General features: G+C 39.2%; 1 protein-coding gene across 3 annotated transcripts in view; it reads right to left on the reverse strand.

The window, feature by feature from the left end:
* Positions 1-346: 346 nt before the first annotated feature.
* The window catches only part of proser1 (proline and serine rich 1), a 46,871-nt gene continuing 24,030 nt past the window's right edge, over positions 347-23,187 (reverse strand). Inside the window, exons 9-13 of one of the 3 annotated variants that reach the window (XR_011342295.1) lie at positions 22,364-22,447; positions 16,047-16,488; positions 13,714-14,878; positions 12,017-12,105; positions 3,871-3,957 (exon numbers count right to left, since the gene is read on the reverse strand). Coding sequence is in view for 2 of the 3 variants with exons in the window: in XM_069891718.1 (XP_069747819.1) it covers positions 3,841-3,957; positions 13,714-14,878; positions 16,047-16,488; positions 22,364-22,447 (1,808 nt within the window). In the remaining variant the exon portion in view is untranslated. The other 2 variants (XM_069891718.1, XM_069891719.1) reach the window with 2 other exon arrangements.

The following is a 23,187-nucleotide window of genomic DNA, read 5'->3' on the forward strand; positions in this document are numbered from 1 at the left end:
ATTTGGATTTATAGTGCAATCTTCACCTGTGTGGATACATTGTTTTATATAGAGTAGCAGGATTCTGTGTCCTTGAATGGAAGGTTATACAATCCCAACAGATGACTATCAGAAAATAATTACTGTGTGGCACAGTATTTAATTTTAAACATTCAGTTTAACCCGATCTGCCTTGTACACATTTCTGCATCAAGAATTCCCCTCTATTATTCTGGATATTTAAGAATTAAAGGTTCTTATTTGTACTGATAAGACATACACCTGTCTTCCTTGATTGCACAAAAAATCATTTGTGCACCCAAAGAACAATATGTGAGATTAAAAAGAATACTCTGAGGCAGAAATGTAATATGTAAAAGAAATCTTCATTTTGTTAAACGAGCACTTTATCAAGACATTAAAAACTCACAAACAGGAGTAACGTGATATACATGGTAAAGTCCATTTTATCCTGCAAGCAAAGACATTTACCCTGATAACACAATCATACACTTATTAATGATACAGGAGTAACACTTTCTGAAAGTGCCTGTTTAAGCATCCTCTAAAGCAGCCAAATCTCAACAGGGACCATAGCACATTTAAGGCAGGCAATGGACTGAAATCATCAAATATTTTTAATGTTTATTTTTATGTAGTCGGTAGGAGAGAAGTACCAAAGAAACTAACCACGACTGTTTCACAGGAAAGGAGGCCCATCATCTTTGAGTAGAGCCCTAAGGGGGCCATGGCCAAAGAATGCTGAGAATGGCTGCTCTAAGCGATTCAAAAACATTAAAGATGCATCTTTTTTTAAAAGCTTTGCAGCTTTAGGTTTAAAAATCTTTTTAAAGTTGATATCCCATTATACCAACAATTGTCAAAATTCAAGATTGTTAAAATAAAATAACCTGATGAGAATATATTTTTAGCTGCATACAGAACTCTACATCACAATTAGAGAATATTCTAACATTTTGTACGTTTACATTGAAGCCTCTTAATTGGAGCTCGCAAATATCTTAAGAAAATGTTCAATTAATACAATAACAAATGCACACAGAAAATGCAGAGAATCAGGAGCTGAACCAAGGTTCACCACAAAATGAACCTTCCTTAGTAACATAATGAGGTGAATGGATTCCTCAATTAGCCACGCTAGAAAATTTATAATTTTCCTGTTAAAACTATCCCAAATGTTTTCACATTCAATATTTATCCCAGAACTAAAGTTCCAAAGACTATACAAGGATAAGGTCACAGTAGGTATTCCCATTAGTATATACATTGTCCATTTAAAAATAACAAAATGGAATCAATATTGAATTTCTAGTAGAAAGTCATTCTCGCTTTGTTTCTTTACAAAATCCATTATTATTGCTCGTATTTCATCTACAAATTTATGGCTAATTCTGCTTAAATGCAAGCTATTTACCTCATCTCGATGGGTAGCAGTTTCCAAAATCTAACCATTTATCTAACCATAGCAAAATACACTGCTTCTTTATTGGACTACATTATAGCTACCAGTCCAGCAAACAAATACTGCAAATGCTGTCAGCTTTAGAAAGGGTGCAGAGGAGATTTACCAGGATGTTATCTGTATTAGAGACCATGTCGTATGAGGAAAGGTTTAACTGAGCTAGGGCTTTTCTCTTTGGAAGATGAGAAAAAACTTAATAAAAATGTACTTTTATGAGAGGAATAGATAAGAGTGAACAATCAGCATTTTTCCCCAGGACAGCAATGACCAATACCAAGGACATTTGTTTAAGGTGGGTAGATGTCAAGGTAGGGGTTATTTGATTATTTTTAAATGGAGGGTGCTTGGAATGTATTGCCATGGCTGTTGGTGGAGCCAGATACTCATAGGACATGTAAAAGATTCTTAGACTGAGTAGCAAACACCAGAGTACACCGGTACAAAGTGAGGGGAGGCAAGTTTAGGGGAGGCAGCGGGGGTAAGTTTTCATTTACACAGAGAGTAGTACATTGCCAGGGGATGGTGGTGGAGGCTGGTGCAATAGTGACATTTAAAATACTCTTGGACAGGTACATGAATGAAAAAAAAATAGAGTGTTATGATTTAGATTTAGTTTTTTGAGTCGGTTTACATTGGCCAGTACAACATCATGGACTGAAAGGCCTGTACAATGCTGTTATGTTCAGTAGGCACATAGACGAAAAAAAGGATAGCTATGGGCTATGAGGGAGGGAAGGGTTAGAGTCTAGAATCTCCCAGAATCTAACCATTAGATTGATCTTTTTTTTTAATTTAGACATCATGGACTACAGTATATGGTAACCATCAGTGTATATTCATTTCCATTATGATTTTAAATTACAAGTTTATATTTCTGAAAACAAAGTTTTTTAAGCCATAGTTACAAGCCGCATTGGAAACCAAACTCACAAACAGAAGCTTAGTAACTGTTTTTAGGCAGAAGGTAGTATTTACTCTGGAGAAATTGTTTGTAGATGAACAAGATGAATAATATTTTCTTAATCTTGTTTAGGTAAGTACAGCATAACTAGTTGACAAATGCATCTTGTGTTTTGGAGATACCATGTTGTAATTGAATATTTATGATCTATTCCTTTTTTGGATTTGTCCCTTTTTTAATTAAATATTCTATATTATTGTAGTTGTTTTTTGTTTAACAAATATCTGTTCAGCTGCAGCAGGAATTTTGGTCCATATGTACATTGTATATGATAATAAAGTCATTATCATGTCTTTTCATCAATATTATGTACTCTATTGTTTTTCATATAATTGACTTTTTAAAAACATGATCTCATCAATTGTATCTCAACAGCAAATAACTAGAAAATTAAAATACAAGAGTTAAAGTTGCACAAGAAAAATGTGAGCAGTTCTCAACATCACAGTTCAAGGATACACTGGGTTTCCCTGGTAGAATTTACCAGAATGATATCTAGACAAGCCACAGAGTTTTAGTTTAATATGAGCATTAATTTAATTTGTATCATGAGCGACCATCGGAGATTTGGTTTAATTTGGACATCATGTTCAGCATACTTTAGACACATGAGCAGAAAGCCCTGTTCCTGTGCTTTATGGCTACCAACTGTTAAATTATAGACAGAATATGAATTAGGGACTTCTGAACCTCCCTTTTTAGATTAATTATGAACTGCTTCAACAGCACAAAAGGACTGTCTGCACAGTGCAAGTCACCTTTTTACACTAGGATTACTGTGAATATTTATTGGCTCTTTTTAATTCAATTAAATTTTCTACTACAGTTTTTTCACAAGTATCTGTTTGGCTTCAGCAAGTAAAAATTTGGGTTCATATACATGTTGTACACTGCATGTGACAAACTCAATATCAATTTTGTTAGAAGGCTGAGCACCTACCAAGATATTTAGGTTATGGTCTCAATGAGAGAACCAGTTTGAAAACCTGCAACACCCTTCGACTCCCCTGCACACAACAGGTTGGAGAAGTTTGGTTTATTCATCTAGAACACTATTCCTCTTAGGTCAATCGCAAATTTTAGATCTAACATTGATATACTTTTGTTAACAGGCTCAAGAAACCAAATGGCATTCTCCAGTCTCTGTTCCCACATCACAATTTTGCAGAATATCTAGGTTTGTGCTGAATCTCGAGTTGGTGAAAAGGCTTATTATGGCTGACAAGGAGCATTTCAGTTAAAAGATGGCATTTCAATCTTCATCCCTTACTTTTTAAACCTTTAGATTTCCTCTTTTACAAAAAGGATATGTTTCAACTGCTAAACATATTGCATGTCAAATAAAAAGAGTTTAGATACATTCCCCTAACATTAGTTTTTAATCTCAAGCCAAGAGGGTGCTCAAAACATTCATTATTTACTGCCACCCTAGCTGAGAAGGTAGGGAATAAGGAGTTGAGGGCGTGGAAGGATAACACGCAAAACCACTGCTGCTTTGGTTTGGAAAGTTCTCCAGAGATCCAGTTGAATGTGCCTGAAAAGAGGATACAACAATTTTAATTATTCCAGATTAGTTGATAATTTTTAAATAATAGTCAAAAAATGTTCAATCACTATTGCTCATTAGCAGATACCATAGATAATAATTTTGCTATTCTTTTCTAGTTCAGTCTTTCATTTCTACCTTCCAAACAATTAAAATACATTAAGGAACCAGAAAATTTAAGTAGCTAACAAAATGGGAGGTTTAGGACTCCTCTGAGCTTTAATCTTGATCTTTCCAAGCTTCAAATGCAATTTTGCAAGATTTTGTTACCTTCTTGAATCCTCAACATGAAAACATTAGAACAGTGATTAATACATTGGAGGTGCCAATGGATAAGCAATATTCTCTAATAAGTGCCATCTCCCCTTCTTTAAAGTAGCCACCCATAGATTAAGGGACCATTTTGGCCAATACCTTCCTCTTGCCCACAAACACAACATCAAGCACCATGTCCCATCACTTTAATCCTCCAATTAGTTATCAAGTCTGTTCATTCTGGGTCTCAAAATTATTCAGAGCCAAGTAGTTTTTTGTCTATTACTGAGATGACCTGGAAGCCTTCGTTCCAGACTGAATTTTTAACTTAATTTTACTTTTTAAAAAAAATCAAATAAAATTATTTAAGTAACATAAAATGGCAATATTCCAGTACTAATAAATTAACCTTTAATTATTTTTTTTTTTAGTACTGCACAGATCTTGTGTTATTTGAGTCACCAGGGCAGAGTTGATGAGGAAGAGGGAAGTAACCCTAACCTAGTCCTGTTCAAGTCTGGGAACAGGACTTGTGCTGCATCTCTCTTGATTTATCTTTGCTCTCCTTCTGAACCATGACTACCAGTGTTTTTCTATTGACTTGCTGGTTAGGGGAACAGATAGGAGGTTTGCTGGATGAGATTGGAGATCCCAGTTGGTATGTTGCCTCCCAGATGCCAGGGTCAGGGATGTCTCTGATAGAGTCCACAGCATTCTGATGGGGGAGGGCGAGCAGCCAGAAGTCATGGTCCACGTGGGGACCAATGACATAGTTAGAAATGGGGATGAGGTCTTGAAAAAGGATTGCATAGATTTAGGGAAGAAGTTGAAAATCAGGTGCTCAAGGGTGGCAATCTCAGGATTGCTACCTGTGCTAGTTAAGGTAGAAATAGGAAGCTGTGAAGGATGAATGCGTGGCTCAGGAGCTGATGAAGGGGTCAGGTGTTATAGATTTCTGGATCATTGAAATCTCTTCTGGGGCACCTGACCTGTACAAAAGGGACAGGCTACACTTGCACCGAAGGGGGACCAATATCCTGGTGGGTAGGTTTGCTAGAGCTGGTGGGGAGGGTTTAGTTTGGCAGGGGGGTGGGAATCAGAATGAGAGTAGAGAGAGTAGGGAGGAATGGAGGGAACAGAACATAAAAATAAATGAAGGAGGGAAGAGGGTAAGGCAGTTGGTAACAAAAGGATTATATGTGGAGAACAGTCTCTCAAGTGCATATATTTTAACGCAAGGAGCATTGCAAATAAGGAGGATGAGCTTAAGGCATGAATGGCCACATGGCAATAAGATATTATGGCCATCAGTGAAACTTGGTTGCAGGAAGGGCATGTTTGGCAGTTAAATATTCCAGGATTCTGTTGTTTTAGGCATGATAGAATGGAGGAGGGTGGGGGGAGGGGGGTGGGAAGAGAGAAATAAAAGGTGGAGGAGTTGCATTGCTTATTAGAGAGAACATTACACAGTGCTGTGGCAGGATGGTTTGGAGGGATCGTCCAGCGAGGCAACTTGGGTAGAACTGAGGAATGGCAGAGGCATGAATACATTAATGGGAGAGTGCAATATAGACCACCAAATGGGCTGAGGGAATTAGAAGAGCAAATTTGTAAGGAGATTGAGTATTATGAGTAATAAATACAAGGTGGTAGTTGCGGGATATTTCAACTTTACAAAAATTAACTGGGACGCCAATACAGTAAGAGGCCTGGATGGGGTAGAATTTGTTAAGTGTGTTCAGGAAAGTTTTCTTAATCAATAGATAGAAGAACCGACTCGAGAGGGGGCAGTATTGGATCTCCTATTAGGGAATGAGATAGGTCAGGTGACAAGAGGTTTGTGTTGGAAACATTTTGGTCTAGTGATCACATTACTATTAGTTTTAGGCTAGTAATGGAAAAGAATAGAGGTGGCCCAAAGGTTGAGATTCTTGATTGGAAGAAAGCAAATTTTGGGGGGAGGAGAAAAGAATTGGACGATGTGGATTGGGAATAGATATTTTCAGGGAAGGATATAGCAGATAAATGGAGGATATTCAAAGCAGAAGTTCTGAGAGAGCAGAGTTGGTATTTCCCTGCGAGAATTAAAGGAAAGGTTAGAAACTGTAGGGAGCCTTGGTTTACAAAAGATATTGGGAACTTGGTTTGGAGGAAGAGGGATGTGTTCAACAGGTATAAAGAGCAGGGAATGGATGAACTGTTTGAGGTATATAAGGAATGTTAAAAAAAAACCAAAGAAATTAGAAAGGCTAAAAAGAGATATGAAGCAGGCAAAGTAAAAATAAATCCAAAGGGTTTCTATAGGAACATTAAAATTAAAAGAATAGTGAGGGATGAAGCCAGAGGAGATGATTTTTTTTTTCCAGTGTTCATTAAGAAAAAGAATATTGAGCCAGATGAAGAGAAGATGTATGGTAGGGAGCTCATGGATAATATAAGAATTAATGAGGAGGTAGTGTTGGCTATGTTGAAAAAGATCAAGGTGGATAAATCTCCAGGTCCTGACAAAATATTCCCTTGAACCCTGAGGGAGGTTAGTGAACAAATAGTAGGGGCATGACAGAAATATTTAAAATGTCACTGGCCACCAGGGAAGTGCCGGAGGACTGGAGGGTGGCTCATGTTGCGCTGTTCAAAAAAGGATCCAAAAGTAAACCTGATAATTATAGGCCTGTAAGTCTGAAGTCAGTAGTGGGTAAGTGTTCTTAGAGATGGTATATATACCTATTTGGAAAGGCAGGGATTGATTCAGAGTAGTCATCTTTAACAAATCTTAGTTTTTCAAGGAGGTTACTAAAAAGGTTGATATGGGGAAGTTAGTGGACATTGTCTATCTGGACTTTAGTAAGGCTTTTGATAAGGTTCCCCAAAAGAGGTTGGTAAGCAAGGTGGAAGCATTAGGTATTAATGATGAAGTAGTGAAATAAATTCAACAATGGTTGGATGGGAGATGCCAGAGAGTAGTGGTGGAAAATTGATTGGTGAATTGGTGGCCAGTGCCTCAGGATCGGTACTGAGTCCAATACTGTTTATAGATTATTTATCTAGATGATAGGGTGGCAAATAGGATTAGTAAATTTGCAGATGATATATGTTATGAACAGTGAGGAAGATTATCAAAGTTTACAGGGTGATGGCAGATGGAGTTTAATACTGATAAATGTGAGGTGCTACATTTTGGCAGGACTAATCAAAATAGGTCATGCATGTTAAATGGTAGACAATTGAGGAGTTCAGTGGAACAAAGGGATTTAAGAGTCATGGTACATAATTCTCTGAAAGTTGAATCACATGTGGTAAAGAAGGCATTTAGTATGTTGGCTTTCATAAATCAGAGTACAGAATACAGGAGTTGGGATGTTGAAATTGTATAAGGCATTGATGAGGCCAAATTTGGAATATTATGTGTAGTTTTGGTTGCCAAATTACAGGAAGGATATAAACAGTATAGAGAGAGTGCAGAGGAGGTTTACAAGAATGTTGCCAGAGTTTCAGGGTTTGAATTACAGGAAACGGTTGAGCAGGCTGGGACTTTATTCCAGGGAGTGTAGAAGATTGAGGGGTAATTTGATAGAGGTATTTAAAATTATGAGGGGGACAGATAGTCAATGTGGATCGGCTTTTTCCATTGAGAGTGGGGGAGATTCAAACAAGAGGGCATGGATTGAGAGTAAAAGGGGAAAAGTTTAAGGGAAGCATAAGGGGGAATTTCTTCATGTAGAGTGTGGTGAGGGTTTGGAATGAACTTCTGGCAGTGGTGGTAGAAGCAACATCGATGTTATCGTTCAAGGAAAGGTTGAATACGTATATGAACAGGAGAGTTGTGGAGGGTTATGGGCCAAATGCGGATCAGTGGGACTAGGTAGGAGAAGGTGTTCGGCATGGACTAGTAGGGCCAACTGGCCTGTTTCTGTGGTTATTTGACTTTGGAATGTAACACCCATTTCTCTTAGACATGACCCCAAATTTTTCTACTAATTCCCTTCTTTTCCATTTTCAATCATTTTTAATCAGGCCTCTCTCTACCATATAAATTCAAGTTCTTGGATCTTTAAAATATTTTAATACTCTGTTACTTCTTTCTCTTATTTTAATTGGAAAGACTCTTCTCACTTTGATTGAACAAAGGATACACAAGCTTGAAAATACAAATATCCAGATTCTAGGAATATTCCTTTCTTGATACTTTCAGACTCTGAATAAAAAAAATACCCTTGCACTGTTTTAACTGTACTTTTATTCTATATCCTGGAATTTGTAACTCTTTAACCTGCACTTTTTGACATAAATGTGATATTACACCCTAACTTTTGTTTTGTTAATACACTACCTCCTGTATGAGATGATTTGCCTGGATAGGAGCACTGAATATTACAGAAAACAGGCCCTTCCAGTTTGTGCCGAATTATTTATTCGCCTCGGTCCACTTACCTGTATCCAACCCATATCCCTCCCGTCCACCTATCTGTCCAAATTTTTGTCAAAAACATTGAATCTGTATTCACTTCAGCTGGTAGCTCATTCCACACTCTTTGTGAATAAATTCCCCTCAATGTTCCCCCTTTCACTCTTAACCCATGTCCTCTGGTTTGTATTTCACCTAACCTCAATAGAAAAATCCTACTTGTATCTATACCCATCATAATTTTGTAATACATCTATCAAATCTCCATTTATCTGTATACCAGGGAATATGTCCTAACCTGTTTAACCTTTCCCTTTAACACAGTTCCTCAAGGCCTACAACATCCTAGTAAATCTTCTTAGCACTCTTTCAATTTTATTGATACCTTTCCTTTAGTTAGGTGACCATATCTGTACACAATACTCCAAATTTGGCTTCATCAATGTCTTTACTAAATCGATACATTGATTTATGAAGGCCAATTTGCCAAAAGCTCTCTTTATGACCCTATCTACCTGTGACATCACTTTCATGGAATTATGCACCTATATTTCCAGATCCCCCTGTTCTACAGCACTCCTCAGTGCTGTACAGTTTACCGTGTATGTCCTACCTTGGTTTGTCCTTCCAAAATGCAACACTTCACACTTGTCTGCATTAAATTTCATTTGCCATTTTGCAGCCCATTTTTCCAGCTGGTCCAGATCCCTCTGCAAGCTTTAAAAGCATTCTATGCTCTCCACTATTCCTCCAATCTTTGTGTCATCTGCAAACTTGCTGATCCAATTTACCAAATTATCCTCTACAAAGATTAGGAGAATGGGCAAAGAAGTGGCAAATGAAACGTAATGTTAAAAAGTGTACAGTCATGAACATTGGTAGAAAAAAATAAAAGAGCAGACAATTTTTTTTAAATGGAGAGAAAATTGAAAATACCCAGATGCAAAAGACCTGGGAGTCCTCATGCAGGATAGCCTGAAGGTAAACTTGCAGATTGAGTGGGTGGTGAAGAAACAAATGCAATGCTGGCATTGAGTACAAGAGGAATAGAATACAAGAGCAGGGATGTGATGTTGGGGCTTGATAAGGCACTGGTGAGACCTCATGGAGAATTGTGAGCAGTTTTGGGCTCCTCATTTAAGAAAGGATGTCCTCACATTGGATAGGGTTCAAAGGAGGTTAGGATGATTTCACTAGGATGATCATACAAGGATCTTTTGAATGCTCTTGGCCTGTATTGGTTGGAATTTAAGAGAATTGGTGGGAGAATCTCATTGAAACATTTTGAATGTTGAAAGGCATAGACAGAGTAGATGCTGAATGGTCATTTCCCATAGTGGGAGAATCTACGACAAAAGAGCACAACTTCCAAGATTAAATGGCATCCATTTCAAACAAAGATGCTTAAGAATTTCTTCAGCCAGAGGGTGGAAAATCTGTGGAAATTGTTACCACAGGTGGCTATAGAGACCAGGTATTTCTTGTTTAGCCAGGGCATCACAGGTTATGGGGAGAAGGTCAGGCAGTGGGGCTGAGTAACAAAATGGATCAGCTCATGATTGAATGGTGAGGCAGACTAGATGGGATGAATAGTCTATTTCTGCTTCTATATCTTATGGTCTTATGGAAAGTCTGCAGACTTTCCGCATTATTGGATTAAAAGCACAACCAGAAAAATATCTGCAGATTAAACAGTATAATTCATATAGCAAAGATAAAGATAAATAACCAGTATTTCGGGCTTCGGGTCTTCATCAAGGTATGATCAAAATGTAGAGAGGAGCCTGATTAAAATGGTGGGTGTGAGGGTGAGAAGGTAATACGTGAATAAGGGAGAGAAAACAGAGGGAGTAAGGGATAGTTCTGTGATGGAGAGGGAAGAGGGTGGAGAGCTGGAGGGAAGGAGACTGAGGGATAGGGAAGAGGGGGAAAATAGGGAGTGATCTGCCGAAACTGTAGAAGTTGATGTGAATGCTATCTGGTTGGAGAGTGCTCTGATGGAATATTAGGTGTTGCTCCTCCCATCTACAAGCAGCCCTGGTTTGGTAATGCAAGGGGCTATGGACAGACATGTCAGCATGGGAGTGGAGCACAGAATTGAAATGGTTGGTCACTTGGAGATCCCTATCATTGTTGTGGACAGAGTGAAGGTGCTCAGCGAAGCGATGTCCCAGCATATGTCCAGTCTCTCTGATGTAGAGAAGAGCACATCAGGAGCACAGGATACTGTAGATGACATCAACACATTTACAAGTGTTGCTTCACTTGGAACAACTGTTTGGGGCCCCAAATGATGAGAGGGAGGAGGTGTGGGTGTAAGTGTGGCACTTCCTGCAGTCATGGGAAAGTGCTAAGGGGATACAGGATGTGGTACAGGATGAGTGGACGAGTGTCGAGGAGTGGTCCCTGGGGAGAGCGGAGAGGGAAAGATGTATGTGGTGGTGGGATCATGTTGTAGGTGACAGAAATTGTGGAGGATAATTTGTTGGATGTGGAGGATGGTGGAATGGTAGATGAAGACAAGGGGCTGAGTGAAGATGGGAAGCCACGTTTTTTGAAGGAGGACATCTTGGATGATCTGAAATGGAAGACCTCATCTTGGGATGTGACAGAGGAATTGAAAGAAATAGAATTCTTACAGGGGACTGAGTGTGAAGAAATGTAGTCAAGGTAATTGTGAGGAGTACAGACTAAGAGGCAAGAGGCCATAGGTGAACATGGGTGGAAGAATAGGAGGAAAAATCTGAGAAGTTATAGATGGAAAGGGATGGAGTGAGGGAGACAGGGATAAAACTCAGGAGGAAGGGTTTAACAGAAACTGGGGAAGTCAATATTAACGACTTCTGTTTGGAGAGTGCCCAGATGAAATAGTAAATGTTATTCCTCCAATTTGCAAGTAGCCTCAGTTGGACAATGGATGAGACCCTGGATAGACTTATCAGTGTAGGAATAGAGCATGAAATTAAAATGGTTGGCAACGGGGTGGTCCTGGTTATTACAGCGGAAAGTGCAAAGGTGCTCCATAAAATAATCGCCTAGTCCTACTTTGATTGACTTGAGAATGGACTTGAGTCGCACCAGGGGACAGTTCTTTAGATCAGTGATAATGTAGACCTGGCACACCTGGTGGGGCTGCACACAGATGGAGTTGAATTTGGGGATCTCCAATCTTTCTGATGTAGAGGAGGCCACAATGGGAGCAATAGGCAACCCCTGCATATTCAAAAATGAAATGTTGCTTCACTTGGAAGAACTGTTTGGGGCCCAGAATGGTGGTGAGGGAGGAGATGTGGTCACAAGTGGTACACACATTTCTGAGGTCTACCAATGTAACTTGAGGACACTCACATTATCAAGGTTAGTGAAAATTTTAATGATCATTATCACCTCCCTTTAGATCCTCTTCATGAAGAAATACTGTATAATATCCTTAATCTTGTCTGACATGAAAACATCCTTCTCCCTTTTCATCAGCTCTAGTGAAGAGTGATTAGAAATAATTAACTGTTTTTAATCTCCCTTATTAAATGGCCACATGTTGCAGTTGATATCAGAATCCATCATTAAATGTTTTCTTCTCTTCCTTTCTGAAATGGTAAGCAGCAGAATACACAATTTGACAAATTATCCAACTATTGCTTAATATGGTCCAGATTTTTTTTAAAATCCACAATGTATTCATTGGATTCCCTTCAGTCATATTTTTGGAATCTTTCGCTCTCCAGACATTCAGTACTAATTTTTTAATTAATGCATGCATAATTCATCTAAAATTAGATGAATTGCAATCTTCTTTTCTGCAACCTCTCATGAAAACCCTTGTTTTCAGATTAATTATCATTTATCTGATCAGTCCCCATAATTAAAAATCACTTTTGATTAATCTTGCTGTTATTTGAAACTAAATATGTTTATCTTGTATTTTTAAGACACTCCGTTAGTTTCAATTTTTTTCCCCATAGGATTACATTTTTTTCTGCTTTAATCAGTGATTGTTTTCAGTTAAAAAAGTAAAATCATGGATTACATTTCATATCGACACATCACCAGCAAGGATGCCACCTCTGGACTCCACTGTGGAAACTCAAGAATTAAAAAGTCCCTGCACAGAAATAGGCCCTTCAGATCAACTTGATCATGCCTCCAAGGAACCTTGCTGAGTTTGTCTCATTTACCTGCATTATGCTCTAATTTCTCAAAATCTTTCCTGCCCACTACCCAGTCCAAGTGTCCTTGAGCACTGCAATTGTACCCAGCTCTACAACTTGCACTCAAAGCTTGTTCCAAATACCTTCCGTCACCATCAGTATGAAAAATTAGTTCCTCAGGTCTGCTCTAACATAATTTCCTTCTCACCTTAAACCTATGCCCATTAGTTTTAGACACCCCTACCATGGGAAAAAGACTGACCATCCAGCTCATCTAGGCCGGTCATGGTTACATAAACCTCCATAAAGTCACTCTCACACTCCTTTGCTCCAGGGAAACCAGTCCCTATCCATCTAATCTCTCCTTAAAACTTAAGCCCTCCAGTTTCAGATGGTTCTGAATCTTTCCTCAACCCTCTCTAGCAATAATCGCATCCTTCCTACAGTATGACATTTGAACTGCACACAATATTCCAACTGCAGTCACACTGGTATCTTGTAGCATGCCATAAGCCATCTTCCTGGCACTACTTTCAGAGAACTACTGTAATGTATTTGTACGCCTCGGCCTCTCTGTTCTATAAACACTCTTTAGGGGCCTGCCATTCATAGTTTAGGCTCTGCCCTGGTTTAACTTGCCAAAGTGCATCATTTCAGAAATGAATTCCACCTGTTTTTCCTTTGCCCGCTTTCCCAGATCATCTAGATCCTGTTGTAACCTTAGAAAACCCCCTTCATGTCCATCATAAAGTCACAGAATGTGAAACACCAAACCTATTCAATTCATAATTTTGCCATAATAGAGTAATTCAACTTTTCCAGTCAAACTCACTGTCACAAGCTTTGCATTTATGACATTTTGTTTCAATCTACACCAATTATATAAAAAGTTGAAAGTATTTTTGATTCACCCCACCTATGTCTCACACAAATTACCTGCAGTAAACCTGGTTGTTCAGCAGATTGCAGTCCAGGTAGAGATGCTGTGCCCATGGTAGTCTGAAATCCTGGTAAAGATGTAGTATCCACAGTGGACTGCATTTCTATTGGTGATGCTGTATTTGTGCCAGACTGCACATGAGGCAAAGGAGTGGTTCCCACTGTGGACTGGAGATTAGAAAATGAGGTAGTACTCATAGAAGTTTGGATGGCAGAGCGTGCTGGACTTCCCACTACAGACTGTATTCCTGGCAGAGACCCTGCACCCAAAGACTGAAGTCCAGGTAAAGTTGCAGCACCCAAAGCCGACTGGAGAACAGGCAGGGAAGAAGCTGCAGCCATTGCAGACTCAAGACCAGGGAGAGACGAGGCTGGTACAGCAGCCTGAAGACTAGGAAGAGACACTGCATTAGTTGTAGTTTGCAGTCCAGCTAAAGAGGCAGCCGCGACAATAGAATCAAGACCAGAGAAAGATGGAGAAGATTGTAATCTAGGAAGAGTAGCATGGTGCAGCCCTGGGAGAGAAGGAGGTTGGAGGCCAGAAGAACCAGTGACAGTCTGGAATTCAGAAATGGGTGTAGGGACAGACTGGGAGACTGCAGCCGATTGCAGCCCAGCAAGAGAAGCAGCAGCTTGCAGTGCAGCTGGAGAAGCTGCAGCAGATCGTAGACCAGCTGGAGAGGCAGCACTAGACTGCAAACCAATTGGAGAGGCTGAAGCAGATCGCAATCCAGTCACAGATACTGTAGGCAGTGCAGAAAGAGCTGACGAACTTCCATTAGGTTGGAGTCCACTGATGGATGCTGTTGTTTGCAGTCCACGAAGAGAGGCAACATCAGAAATAGACTGGAGTCCAGCAACGGATGTAACAGACTGGAGGCCAGGCACTGTAACGGTCATCATACCATTTTGGAGTGGAGTAAGTGATGTACCAGCTCCAGATGAGTGCATTCCTGCTAAGGTTGCTGCAGCTGCAATTGACTGAAGTCCAGGGATATTTGCAGCGTTCATTCCAGCTTGAAGTGCAGACAGCGTAGCAGCAGATAAAGTCTGATTCTGGAAAAACATAGACATCCCTGGAAAGGATACGAGACCTGGGAAGGAGTTGCTCATGCACAGAGAGCTGCTGGAACTAACACTTGCCTGAAATCCAGAGGATAAACTGAAAAATGAGAATTCAAAATCAAAGCCAATTAGTGTAAAATGACCAGCAAAAAAAAGACATTTTTAGGTTGATCATGTGTTACAACAATCAAAGTGGCAACTGCATTCACAAGCACCACTGTAAGTATCACAAACTCTACTTACATGTTTAGAAAAAAACATAAATAAGAGCAGGGGTAGACCATTTGGCCCTTTGAGCCTGCTCTGCCAGTCAACAAGATCGTGGCTGATCTGGCCTTGGACTCAGCCCCACTTACCTGCCTTTTCCGCAGAACACTATGCAAAAATTCCTCAACAATGTAAAGACTTTATTATACTAGCAGTAGGAATGAACATTTTTTGATATTTTAACATTCAAGACTATTTTCAAAACATTCTTCCAGAAAGAGTGAAACCCATTTGGACAATTTTGAGATAAAGATCTAATTTAACAGCAGAGCAGCATTATTTCTTCCCATTGTCACAAGTGTCATGTCAATATTTGATAGGATTGTGACAAAAGTACTTACATCGACAGGAGATGAGTAATTAATGGGTATAGATTCATGATAATTAGTTCAGAAAAATGAGGACCAAAAGAGTAAATCCAACTGATTATTATGTCTTGGAATGTACTTCCTGAACAAGTGATCAGACTTTCAAGAGGGAATTTGAAAATATAAAAGTTGTATTTAAAAGCTAGCTGCTTAAATAATGGGATTAAATAAAAACAAACTAAATTAAACACAGGGAAATCCAAATGCAAGTTAAATATTAAAATCAGTATTCATGCCGTGGTCACCAATTAGTTACTTGCAGAACCTGAAAGAAATGGATTGTTAGGATCTTCTCCTCGTTCTAGAATACTATAAATAGTGTATTTTTTTTATTTTAGATGTTCCTGCTTAACTAGCCTGACAATATATTACTTTAATTTACTATTGAATTAGAGTCAAAATTACCACTTCTGAACCAAAAAAATGTGCCAAATAAGAGGTGATTTTGATTTTTTAAAAAGTACACAGCAATTTTATATAAGCTACATCTGTCAATCTTGCACCAAATTTTAACAAGAGAAATAAATCTACATCATCAGTTTTATTGAAATGTACATGAGATAAACAGCTTGCTTTTATTTTACTTGTGTCATTATGCAATCGCTGCCTTGAAAAAAATCAACAACTCACCCAGTTTGTGACATCATACCAGAACTGCAGTTTGTGCTGCTATAGCTCGTCTTTAACCCTGCAGTAGTTGGGTTATGGATGGGTGTGTCTGCATTTGCTGCTGTTGTTATTTCACCGAGAGCCTGGGATGTCTGTGGTACTGCTGACATCACAGTTGTTGGATTCTGACATTCTGGGTAAGAAGGTGGAGCAGAAGTGCCAGTTGTTGGAGGAACAGCTGCAAAAGCAGGAGGTATTGGAGTGGATGTGCCGAGTCTTGTAAAGACCGGTGTACCTGGCGCTGAAGCAAAACCTAATGGATTTGCAGGAGACTGTACAAGTGCAGCTGCTGCAATGGGTGTTGCAGGAGCTGATGGATACGATCCATGTGAGGAGAATGCAGCTGGGTGTAAACTGGCAGCAGACGTATTGTAACTCAGTTGGCTAGCGGGCCTAGAAAAGGCTGAAAAAGAAAAATTATTTCCCTTTAAAATTATTAATATATATTACTGTTTAAACCTCCTCAGCTCACAATTTTAAAGTGAATACTTGAACAAATAATGAAAGACTTTGACCCACCACAACCATACATCACTTAAAGAATATTTTCTGCATTATGAAAGAGTGTGTTCCTGGAAATATGTATCACAAAACTGAATCCCAAGCTATAGGTGATGTGATACACTTTATTATCATTATGCTGGTATACCAGCCAATAAAAAATGATTAGCACCGACTGAAATATAAAATAGAATACAATACAATGGCCGCATTTTCGACATCTTGAGGGTAAATAATAGGTCATTCCCAGCTATCTCCTAAATTTTACATAACCCATTCTTACATTTACCCTTCCACAAAATCTGTTACCTGACTATATCGATAAACCTTGATTGAAATCCAGGCATGTAGCTTACTCCTGGTTATCTTTTATTCAATACATGAACCTTCAGAATCCCTCAATTAGTCATAAAAAGCACTCCAGGATGTTTTTTTTTTTTAAAAATGTAAACAACACATTGATCATCATAAAGAGTCATTCTATATACAAAGTGCCTGAATCCTTCCACATAACCATACAAGATTTTACAGTGCGGAAACAGGCCATTTGAGTCCAATTCCAGCCTATTTCTCACACACCTATTAAGAATTACATGTTTAAATGCCCAACTCAATCAATTCCTTTACACCATCTGTGTCTCATTGTCTAGATAACATTTTAAGAGGTCTTTCCTCAGCAGGTAGACTTGGCTGACCTTTGTGTTGATTTTCCTACCACAAATGGATTTAATGTGAATTGATTTATCAATGATTGTAACCTTTCAATATCCACAACAGCAACATTTTAAACATCATTCATGGGCAACAAGTCAGATATTTCACGCTAGCAGCAAGTTTTTGCTAATGCTGGATTAATTATGAAAAAAATAGAAACTGCAGGACAGCCATATCATCTGTGCATGCCTCAAGAAATAAGATTTCAAATAAATAAAATTAAACAAAAGTTGTTTCTTATTTCATATTTTGTATTCATTTTAGTCCCAATACAAATTCAGTAATGAAGTTTATTCCATATCTCAGATATTTTAGTCCCAATACAAATTCAGTAGTGAATTTTATTCCATATCTCAGATATTTTAGTCCCAATACAAATTCAGTAATGAAGTTTATTCCATATCTCAGATATTTTAATCCCAATACAAATTCACTACAGTGAATTTTATTCCATATCTCAGATCAGTGAATTCCACAAGGGGTGATTTTCATATCCTAACCATAATGCAGGGCTAGACTGTAAATAGCATCACTAGATGGCTCTCATTTACTAACCTGTAGTTTATAGTTGCTTGCCCTGGAACTTCATGTTATCTGATACATATGACAGTAGCACTAAGAATCCTGATTATTTGCGTGGATTTCCCACTGTTCAACACATTATTGCTGACGTATCTGAAAAAGAGGTCCCTACACTAAATTTCAAGTGTGATATTAAATCACAATCTTGGCTGCCCATTTAGTTCATCAAAATATATCCTATAATATCAAATGAAGAGGCATTTTCTCAGCCTTAACTAACATTCAAAGAAACTATTTAATGTATATAATTTCCTAGTGATTGGGAATTACCAGCAAAATTTTGACAGTCAGACCATATTATAGCCAAAAGGGTAGGGAAAGGAAGAGGAGGGCAAGAGTTATAGGGGATTCTGTGGATATGATAAAGAAAATTGGATGGCGGTTTGCCTCCCTGGTGCCAGGGTCCGTCCGGGATGCAACTTGTGTCCATGACATCCTAAGGGGGAAGGGTAATGAGCCAGAGGTCACGGTAAACGTTGGTACAAATGACATAGGGAGGAAGAGTGAAGTGGTCCTAAAAAATGAATATAGGGAGTTAGGTAGGGAGCTAAAAAGAAGGAACGCAAAGGGGATAATCTCTGGATTACTTCCTGTGTCAGGCGATAGTGAGGGCAAGAATATTTACGGGTGGAGGATGAATACATGGCTAAAAGGATGAGTTCTTGGATCACTGGGACCTTTTTGGGGGAGGTGGGACCTGTACCGAATGGATGGGTTACATCTGAATCCCAGAGGGAGGAGGATCCTGGTAGGGGCATTTCCTAGGGCTACTAAGGAGGCTTTAAACTAGTATGGTTGGGGGAAGGGGTCCATATAAAGGAGAACAGCAAAGTGGAGGTTTGTCCGCATATAGAGAAGGCTTGTAGGCAAAGTTTGGGGGTGGAAAGGCAGGTGATCGAGAAGGAAAAGGATCACTGCCACGATGGAGGGTAAGACATGGGAAATCTCTGAAATGCATTTACTTTAATGCTAGGAGTATTGTAAGGAAGATGGACGAGCTGAAGGTGTGGGTAGACACTTGGAAGTAAGATGTGGTGGCGATTAGTGAAGCGTGGATGTGACTGGCAGCTAAATATTCCGGGATTTTGCTGCTTTAGATGTGATAGAATTGGAGGGGGTGTGGCGCTGCTTGTCAGGGAAAATATCACAGTGGTACTGATATGAGATAGATTGGAGGGTTCGTCAAGGGAGGCGGTGTGGGTGAAATTTTAAAAAATGGAAAAGGTGAGGTTACAATTATAGGGGTGTATTATAGACCACTGGAGCGAGAACTAGAGGAGGAAATGTGTAAGGAAATAGCTGAGATTTATAATAAGCACAGGGTTGTGCTCGTGGGGGATTTTAATTTTCCTAATATAGATTGGGAAACACATTCTGTGAAGGGGCTGGATGAATTATAATTTGTAAAATGTGTGCAGGATAGTTTTTTGCACCAATATGTTGAGGTACCCACTGGAGAAGGGGCACTGTTGGGGAATGAGATAGGGCAGGTGATTGAGGTGTGTGTTGGGGAGCACTTTGGATCCAGTGATCATGGTACCATCAGTTTCAATATAATTACGGAAAGGGATAGGCCTGGCCCAAAGATTAAGGTTTTTGAATGGGGGAAAAACAAGATTTCATGAAAGATTTGCAAGGAGTGGTTTGGGTTGATTCATTTTATGGGAAGGAGGTAGAGGAGAATTTGAGGTTATTTAAAGGTGAGATTTTGAGGGTGCAGAATCTTTATGTTCCTTTTAGGATAAAAAGCAGAGCCAAAAGTTCGAGAAAGTCATGGTTTTCAAGGGAGATTAGAAAGTTGGTTTGAGATAAAAGGGAGGGCTACATTAAATACAAGAAGCAAGGTATGGACAAGATGCTTGGAAAATGCATGGACTGTAAAAGGAAGCTTAAGAAAGAAATTAGAATAGCGAAAAGAAGGTATGAGGTGGCTATAGCGAGCAGGGTGAAAGTAAATCCAAAGGGCTTTTACATATATGTGAACAGCAAAAGGAGAGTGAAGGATAAAATTAGTCCATTAGAGAATCAGAGCAGACAAATATGTGCAGAGCCGAATGAGATGGGGGAGATACTGAATGAGTTTTTCTCTTTGGTATTCACTAGGGAAAAGGATATGGAATCATGTAGGATATGAGAGGCAAAAGAGGTAATTATGAAAAATGTAGGGATTAGGAAAGAGTGAGTGTTGGAACTTTTGAGGCATATAAAGGTGGATAGGTCTGCAGTTCACGGCGGGATTTTCCCCAGGACCTTGAGGGAAGACAGGGAGGAAATAGCAGAGGCTCTGACAGTGAGTTTTCAACAGTCACTGGAGGGAGGCATGGTGCTGCAGGAGTGGCGTGTCGCAAATGTGGTTCACCTGTTTAAAAGGGGTTCCAAGAGTAGGCCCAGCAATTATCGGCCAGTAAGTTTGACATTGGTGGTTGGTAAACTAATAGAAAGTATTCATAGAGATAATATGTGAGTATCTAGAGGGGCAGGGACTGATCAGGGACACCCAACATGGGTTTGTGAGGGGAAGGTCATGTTTGAGGAGGTGACTTGGAAGGTTGATGAGGGTAGGGCAGAAGATGTAGTCTATATGGATTTCAGTAAGGCCTTCGATAAGGTTCCACATGGAATATTGGCAAGGAAAGTTCAGGAGCTTAGTATTAATGTTGAGATGGGTACAACGGTGGCTAGAAGGTAGATGGCAGAGAGTCATGGTGGATAATTGTCTGTAAGGGTGGAGGCCAGTGACGAGCAGTGTGCCTCGGGTCAGTGTTGGGTCCCTTGTTGTTTGTCATTTACATTAATGATGTGGATGATGGAGTGGTAAATTGGATTAGTAAATATGCAGACAATACAAAAATAGGGGGAGTTGTGGATAGTGAGGATGGTTTTCGGGAACTGCAGAATGATTTGGACTGCTGAGAAGAGTGGGCTGAAAGATGGCAGATGGAGTTTAATACTGATAAATGTGAAGTGCTTCATTTTGGGAAGAATAATCAAAACAGGACGTATACGGTGAATGGGAGGGTGTTGAGGAATGCGGAGGAACAGAGAAATCTTGGAATAATGGTTCATCATTCTTTGAAAGTGGATTCTCAAGTGGATAGGCTGTTAAAGAAGGTTTTTGGTATGCTGGCCTTTATAAATCAAAGCATAGAATATAGGATCTGTGAGGTGATGTTGAGGCTGTTCAAGACATTGGTGAGGCCAACTCTGGACTACTGTGTGCAGTTCTGGTCCACAAATTATAGGTGCAGAGAAGATTTACTAAAATGTTGCCTGGATTGCAGTGTCTAGAATACAAAGAAAGATTGAGTAGACTGGGTCTTTATACATTGGAGCATAGAAGGTTGAGGTAGAGGTTTTTAAAATGATGAGGGGAATAGCTAAAGATGTGAATAGGCTCTTCCACTTGAGGGTAGGTGAGATTGGAATGAGGGATCATAAGTTATGGGTTAGGGAGAAAAAGTTTAGAGGTTTTTTCACTCAGAGTGGTGGCTGAGTGGAATGACCTTCCGGAAGAGGTGGTTGCAGCAGGGTCAATTTTGTCATTTAAGAGAAGGTTGGATAAGAGCATGGATGTGAGGGAATTGGAGGGTTACGGACAGGTAAGTGGGACTAGAGGAGTTCACTTAAATCGGTGCGGACTAGAGGGGCCGAGGTGGCCTATTTCCGTACTGTAATTGTTATATGATTATTAAATAATCAAGCACCATTTAAAATGTGTTTTTTCAATTATAACCCTATAATATCTTAAAATCATACTATATCATTGCAATATGTTTTATAAAAAGGATTCTGCTTACAGGTCAGACACACTATCTGTAATGTAAACAAGCTTGTGACATTAGCACATGCATTCTTTATTATGTTTACATCAATCTATGGATGCCATTATTGTTTGAAAGATCGAATAAGAGAATGTCTATCAGCCTATCAACTACAAACGCTGCTGCTTATTCTATTGAGAACCTTAAGGACAACATACTGAAATGTACTTGTTCGGCAATATCTTGCTCAATCAGGGTCGTACAACCTTGCCATTGAAGAAACTGGTGAAGTCATTATGCACTCATCAGTGGAACAAGAAAGTATCAATCAAATGAGCAATACTAAGAATTAAGATAAAGGACACTCCACAGATACTGCACAAAATAACTCAAGTTCAAACCATCTGAAAGTGTCAACAGGCTAAACATGTGAAATATCTTCCCCATATCTAGAGGATTTGCAGAACCCTTCTATAGAAATTGAATGAATTCAGCAAGTCTCCATGTTCCCTAGTGCTTCCCCTCCCCCATTAGTTATCATCTTTTCCTAAATGGGACTAGTTATCATCTCTTCCTTATTGGGATTTGTCATTACCTTATTCATATAATGATGCAGTACAAATCATTTTCACTTACAAAGGTTAATTGCTCATTCCATTTATTGAAAAATTAGCCAAATAATACATTTTTAAGTTCAAAATAAATTAATTCTATACAAACCTTGCTGTGCAGCATAGGTAGCTGATGCTACAACAGGAGTTATGAAACCGCCCATTGGGACAAGGCCAGCAGTGTTATATGCACCTACAAGAAAACAATACATACAGGTTAAGGTGAACCATTACATCTCTTGCATTATCTTCCTATGCAACTATCCGCTCCCTTATTCACACCATTATAATTCCATTAATAGAAATTTACCATTTTTAATAAATGGGTTTCAAGTTCAAATTTAATCTCAGAGTACATACATGACATCACATACAACCCTGAGATTCTTTTTCCTGCAGGTGAGGCAGAATTTCTACTTATCAGTGGTGTAAGCTGTACTCAAGAAAAAGATACATATACAAAAGAGAGAAATGTAAATAAACTGTGCAAACGCAGAAAACAAATTAGCAATAAATCACATGCAAAGAGTCCTTAAATGAGTTTCTGATTGAGTCTGTTATACAGGAGTCTGATAGTGGCAAGGTAGCAACTGTTCCTGAACCTGGTGGTATGAATCTTGCATAACCTATACCCTTTTCCTAATGGCATTAGTGAGAACAGAGCAAGTCCTGGTTGATGTGGATCCTTGATGATTGTTGCTGCTCTCTGATGGACACATTCTTGATGGTGGGGAGAGTTTTGTCTGTGAAGTAGTACTGGGTGTCCACTATCATATGGAGGGTTTTTCACTCAAAAGTATTAGTATCCCCATATCAAGCTGTGATTCAGCCAGTCAGCACACTTTCCACAACATATCTGTAGAAGTTTGCCAAGGTTTCCAATACACTGAACCTCAGCAAACTCCTAAGTAGAGGTGCTAACATGCCTTCTCA

Source organism: Narcine bancroftii, chromosome 7 (genome assembly GCF_036971445.1).
Source record: "Narcine bancroftii isolate sNarBan1 chromosome 7, sNarBan1.hap1, whole genome shotgun sequence".
NCBI classification, from domain to species: domain Eukaryota; kingdom Metazoa; phylum Chordata; class Chondrichthyes; order Torpediniformes; family Narcinidae; genus Narcine; species Narcine bancroftii.